The 6,481-nt window shown below is 45.6% G+C and overlaps 1 protein-coding gene across 1 annotated transcript; it reads left to right on the plus strand.

The window, feature by feature from the left end:
- Positions 1–3,049: 3,049 nt before the first annotated feature.
- LOC119002931 (phenylalanine--tRNA ligase beta subunit-like) lies at positions 3,050–4,950 on the plus strand. Its single transcript, XM_037069020.1, is given in 3 exon segments — positions 3,050–3,814; positions 3,817–3,968; positions 3,970–4,950. Coding segments are annotated over 3 exon segments (1,770 nt in total). The 5' UTR covers positions 3,050–3,057; the 3' UTR covers positions 4,831–4,950.
- Positions 4,951–6,481: the final 1,531 nt, after the last annotated feature.

Raw genomic sequence — 6,481 nt, forward strand, 5'->3', positions numbered from 1 at the left:
ATAATAGAGAAATGCAGCTCAAAACTCCTAGGAGAAAAATTGCATTCTGTCTGTCCCTTAAAGTCGTGAATCTTATCATGTCTTTGACACATAAGCACACAGTTCCTAACCAACACATTGCCCATAGAGACAGAAGAAGGTAAAAAGAGGACTTTTAAAAATACAGTTCTTGGGACAGGAGCTTCTTTAGTCTGAAATGGCCCACATTGTCCCTGGTTGTTTGGTGTTCGGGCCTCACTGTTGACTTTGCGTTGTGGACCGCTCTGCCTGGTTTTAGGAATTGTATCTGTACCCCTTGTGGCTAAGGGCGAGGGACGACCTTTGGAATGCGAGCCGAAGGGGTCAAAGCTTGTCTCTGGTAGCAAATGCTGCCTCAGTTCCTCTGCCTGCCCCCAAAGCTTGGTCAGAAGTCAATGATGGGTAAGACCCTTCACAGCGGGGGGCAACCTAAGCCAGACTGGATCACTTGGGAGGTCTTCATGGAAGGACTCAGGAGGCTGCAACAAAGAGCAATGGACTCTCACCTCCCAGTTTTGACATAGCCCAAGTCCCCATGCCCTCTGGGAGAAGCACTTCCTGGCTCTAATCCCCTTAAGCCTGAATACCTGATGGGGAAGGGTGCAGCTCCTTGCCTTGCTAGAGGTGTCCTGGGGGAAAATCTGGCATCACAAAGACTTGCTGATAAACCTGTAAAATCTGCTCTGCTAAGAGTGCTTTCATATGATAAGGGTCCAAGAGGAAATGAGTATGTCTCCCAAAGTTTCTGCAACTCTCTTCCTGACAGACACTGACTCAGACTCTGACTTCCTCAGATACCTTTGAAATGTTATCTGCTGTTTGATTGTTGCTGCCCTGTATTCCTGTGTATTAGAATCCAATAAAAGGCTATGAAGCAGGGGACTCAGGGCCTTTTTCTCCTTGGAGAAACTGGACGCTGCTGACCTTTGTTTCCCCTGAGAAATTGGCGACAGCCCACTTCTCATCCCTAAGCAGATCCATCATGTCTCAACCATTATTCACTTTCCATCCGTGACACTCAGGGGGACTAGCGAGAAGTCCCCCCAACAACTTTGGTGTCTGAAGTCCTGGCCACCAGAATCCACAGTGCACAGTGGGTTTTCAGTGAAGAAAGAGAGAAAGAGAGAGAGAAAAACATCGATCTGTTGCCTCCTATAGCCCCAGCCAGAGATCGAACATGCAACCTAGAAATATGATATCATTACAACACGGTTACCCTCAGGCAACTGCTCCTTGAGAGGACACAGCAGGCATTTCTCTGAGACTGCTTCCACAGACAGGTCTCAATGAGGCCACAGGCCACCAGCTTCCCTGCAGAGCACTCTCACAAGTCCATCCTATGGAATTCAGCTGTCTGCAATCTCAGGGAAAGAGACCTGCTTGGGAATGGTGCCAAGAAGTAGAGGTCTGGCTTGTTGTGTAACATTGGGTATGTGACGTTCCCTGTGTGGGCCTGTAGCCCTCTCTGTGAAATGAGAAGGAGCTGATCTCCAGGGTCCCTTCCAGGTCAAACATCTAATATTCTATGAAATCCATGTGAATGTTGCCATGGAGACATCAGAGAGGAACTGCAGCAGCACTGAATGTAACTTCTATCCCAAAGAGAAAACAACAAAAAGCAGGCAACATCAGAGCTGTGCTCCCTTCAATGCCCAGGACTTCTGTTTAAGATGGAGGCATAGGTAAACATGCCTTGCCTCCTTGCACAACTATAAGAAAAAATACAACTAGACTACAAAACAAATATCACTCAGAGTTGTCAGAAAATTGAGCTGTATGGAAGTTTGACAGCCAAGAATTTAAAGAAGCCATGTTCATCCAGATGGGTAGGAGGGGTGGAGAGGTAAAGATGCACAGAGAGGCATGGAGACATGAAATGGGGGATCTCACATCCACGTGTGGTGGATAAAAATCAGGAGGGAGGACTTCTGGCCAAGATGGAGGCAGAGCTAGATACACTTTGCTTCCTCTCACAACCAAAAGGAGGACAACAAATTTAAGAACAAAACTAACCAGAACTGCCAGAAAATTAAACTATATGGAGGTCCAACAACCAAGGAGTTAAGGAAGAAACATTCATCCAGACTGGTAGGAGGGGCAGAGATGGGCAGCTAGAGTGGAGAGGACACGTGGCAAGGTGATGGCTGGAGGACTGGGGCAGGTGGGGTGGCAGCTGGCAGACTGGGAAGTCCCACATTTGTGTGTGGGTAAACCAGGAGGAACAACTGAGCAGCAGGACAGAGTGTGCTACCCAGGGTTCCAGCATGGGTTCCAGCATGGGGAAGTAAAGCCTCAAAACTTCTGGCAGTAAAAACCTGTGGGAACAGCAGTGGCAAAAGAAACTCCCAGCCTCATAGGAGAGTTCTTTGGAGAGACCCACAGGATCCTGGAATGTATACAACTTGCACTTCTGACCCCCCCATGCAAGAATCAGCACCTTGGGGCCAATCTGCTTGTTGGTAGTGGGGGGAAGTGACTGGAAGCCAGCCAGAGCCAAGCTAGTGACATTATTCCTTCTTGGACCCTCTCCCAGATACAGCACCACAATGCAGCAATGTGGGTTGCCCCGCTTCAGAGAATACCTAACCCTCCACTCTTTACTATGTAACAGGTGCACTGAGACAAAAGAAAAGGTCCCAAATGAAAGAACAGATCAAAGCTCCACAAAAAATACCATTAAGTGATGAAGAGATAGCCAACTTATCACATGTGTAGTTCTTGGGAACCTCCAGGACAACTTTAAATGTTTTAACGTCTGAATCATAGTGGTGTCAGAAGAAGAGGAACAGCAAGAAACTGAAAATTTATTGGAAAAAATAATGAAGGAGAACTTCCCCAAACTGGCAAAGGAAATAGATATCCAGGAAGTACAGGAAGCTCAGAGAGTCACAAAGAAGTTGGACCCAAGGAGGAACACACCAAGGCACATCATAATTACATTACCCAAGATTGAAGTGAAGGAGAAAATTCTAGAAGCAGCAAGAGAAAAGAAGACAGTTACCTAAAAAGGAGTTCCGGCAGTGGACTCACTCCCTCACCATGCCGACTGTCAGCCTGAAGCGGCATCTACTTTTCAAAGCACTGGGCCGGACCTACACTGATGAAGAATTTGATGAAGTATGTTTTGAATTTGGTCTGGAACTTGATGAAATCACTTCAGAGAAAGAAATTATAAGTAAGGAACAAGGTAATGAAAAGGCAGAGGGGTCATCTGATGTTGTTCTTCACAAAATCGACGTCCCTGCCAATAGATATGATCTCCTGTGTCTGGAGGAATTGGTCCGAGGGCTTAAAGCCTTTAGAGAAAGGATAAAGGCTCCAGTGTATAAACGGGCAATGCCTAGTGGAGAAATCCAGAAACTGATCGTCACAGAAGAGACTGCTAAAGTACGCCCTTACGCTGTAGCAGCAGTTCTCCAAAATACAAAGTTTACTAAAGATCGCTATGACAGCTTCATTGAGCTGCAAGAGAAGTTACATCAGAACATTTGCAGGAAAAGAGCATTGGTTGCTATTGGTACCCATGATTTAGACACTCTGTCTGGCCCGTTTACTTACACTGCAAAGCGACCTTCAGGTATCAAGTTCAGACCTCTGAGTAAGATAAAGGAGTACACAGCCTGTGAACTGATGAACATGTACAAGACTGACAACCACCTTAAACAGTACTTACACATCATTGAAAATAAACCCCTGTACCCAGTTATCTACGACAGCAATGGTGTCGTCCTTTCAATGCCTCCGATCATCAATGGAAATCATTCCAAAATAACAGTAAATACTACAAATGTATTTATCGATGCACAGGAACTGACTTTACTAAGGCAAAAATAGTTCTTGGTATTATTGTCACCATGGTCAGTGAATATTGTGAGAATCAATTTACGGTTGAAGCAGCAGAGGTAGTTTTTCCTAATGGGAAATCATATACCTTTCCTGAACTGGCGTACTGAACGAAAGGAGGTGATGAGAGCTGACCTAATCAACAAAAAAGTTGGAATCAGAGAAACTCTGGAAAATCTTGCTAAGCTTCTGACCAGGATGTACTTAAAGTCGGAAGTCATTGGTGACGGGAATCAGATTGAGATCGAAGTCCCTCCGACCAGAGCTGACATCATCCACGTGTGTGACATTGTAGAAGACGCAGCCATCACCTACGGCTATAACGACATTCAGATGAGTCTCCCCAAAACGTACACCATAGCCAGTCAGTTTCCCCTTAATAAGCTCACAGAACTTCTAAGACAGGACATGGCAGCCGCCGGCTTCACTGAGGCGCTTACCTTTGCTCTGTGCTCCAAAGAAGATATTGCTGATAAACTTGGTTTGGATATCTCTGCAACACAGGCAGTCCATATAAGTAACCCTAAAACAGCTGAATTTCAGGTGGCATGCACTGCCCTTCTTCCTGGCCTCCTCAAGACCATAGCAGCGAATCGGAAGATGCCCCTTCCTCTGAAACTGTTTGAAATCTCTGACATCGTAGTAAAAGATTCTAGCAGAGATGTAGGTGCCAGAAACTACAGGCATCTTTGTGTTGTTTATTACAACAAGAATCCTGGGTTTGAGATCATCCATGGGCTACTGGATAGAATTATGCAGCTACTGGATGCGCCCCCCGGCGAGAAGAAGGGTGGATATGTGATCAGAGCCTCTGAAGGTCCTGCTTTCTTCCCAGGGCGATATGCCGAGATCTTTGTCACGGGTCAGAGCGTTGGGAAGCTGGGGGTCCTTCATCCTGATGTGATCACCAGATTTGAGCTGACCATGCCCTGCTCCTCGCTGGAAATCAACATCGAGCCCTTTTTATGAAGATGGGTCTCTGCTGTGTGTGGTTCTGTCCCCGAAAGCCCCTTTCTCCTCCACTGGTATCCTTTAGTTGTCCACACAGGAACAGCTGTTGTGCTTTGATGTCAAATAAAGCAGAGAGCACTGTCTCCTCAAAAAAAAAAAAAAAAGGAGTTCCCATGAGACTGTCAGCTGATTTCTCAAAAGAGACCTTACAGGTGAGAAGGGGCTGGAAAGAAAGTATTCCAAGTCATGAAATCCAAAGACCTACATACATAATTGCTCTATCCAGCAAAGCTTTCATTTAGAATAGAAAGGCAGATAAAGTGCTTCCCAGGTAAGGTCAAGTTAAAGGAGTTCATCATCACCAAGCCCTTATTACAGGAAATGTTAAAAGGACCTATCTAAGAAAAAGAACATCAAAAACTAAGAACAGTAAAACAAAAACAAACTCACAACTGTCAACCACTAAACCTAAAAAAAACAAAACAAAAACAAGCTAAGCAAACAACTAGTACAGGAACAGAATTATAGAAATGGACATCACACGAAGGGTTATCAGCAGGGAGGGGGGAGAACGGGGGAATCATACATGGAATAAGAAGCATAAATGAGATTTCCAGCCAAAATGGAGGCGTAGGTGGACACACTGTGCCTCCTGGCACAACCAAAATAAGGACAACAATAATTTAGAAACAAAATAACAACCAGTACTGACAGAAAATGGAACTGTATGGAATCTGAAAATCAAGAAGTTAAAGTACACACATTCATCCAGACCAGTAGAGGAAGTCGAGTCAGGCAGCCGGGCGGAGACAAGTTGACGGAAAAAAAAACCCAAAAAGCGGTGGCTGGAGGATCCTGGGTGCACAAGGCGGCTGTGGGCAGACCCAGCAATGCAGGGGATTGTGGAGGCCCTTGGTGCTCAAGGGGGCTGGTGGAAGTGGGAGGACCTACATTCACACACAGATAAACTAGGTGAAACTGGGGAGCAAGTCAGACCGCACAACCAGTGTCCCAGCACGGAAAAATAAAGCCTCAAAACACCAATTGAAAGCGTCTTTGGGGGTTGAGGTGCCAGAAGAAACTCCTGGCCTCACAGGAGAGTTCGTTGGAGAGACCCACAGGGTCCTAGAATGTACACAAGCCCACCCACCTAGGAACCAGCACCAAAAAGGCCCAGTTTGCTTGGGGGAAGCAGGAGAGGTGACTGAAATCAGCAGAGAGTAAAGGTGCCATTATTCCCTCTTAGAACCCTTCCCCACATACAGCATCACAACCCAGTGACTTGGGTTGCTCCGCCCTGGTGGACACCTAAGGCCCTGCCCCTGTTACATGCCCCTATGTAACAGGCATGTCAAGACAAAAAAAAATGGCCTAAATGAAAGAACAGATCAAAGCTTCGGAAAAAAATACAACTAAGTGACCAAGAGATAGCCAACCTATCAGATGCACAGTTCAAAGCATTCTGAGGATGCTCACAGAATTGGTTGAATTTGGTTGCAAATTAGATGAAAAAATGAAGTCTACACTAACTGAAATAAAGGAAAATATACAGGGAATCAATAGTGATAGGAAGGAAACTGAAACTCAAGTCAATGGAGTAGACCAGAAGGAAGAAAGAAACAACCAACCAGAACAGAATGAAGAAACAAGAATTCAAACAAATGAGGAG

The sequence above is a fragment of the Sturnira hondurensis genome, unplaced genomic scaffold, assembly GCF_014824575.4.
Source record: "Sturnira hondurensis isolate 20B ecotype Veracruz unplaced genomic scaffold, ASM1482457v3 Scaffold0018337, whole genome shotgun sequence".
Taxonomy (NCBI): domain Eukaryota; kingdom Metazoa; phylum Chordata; class Mammalia; order Chiroptera; family Phyllostomidae; genus Sturnira; species Sturnira hondurensis.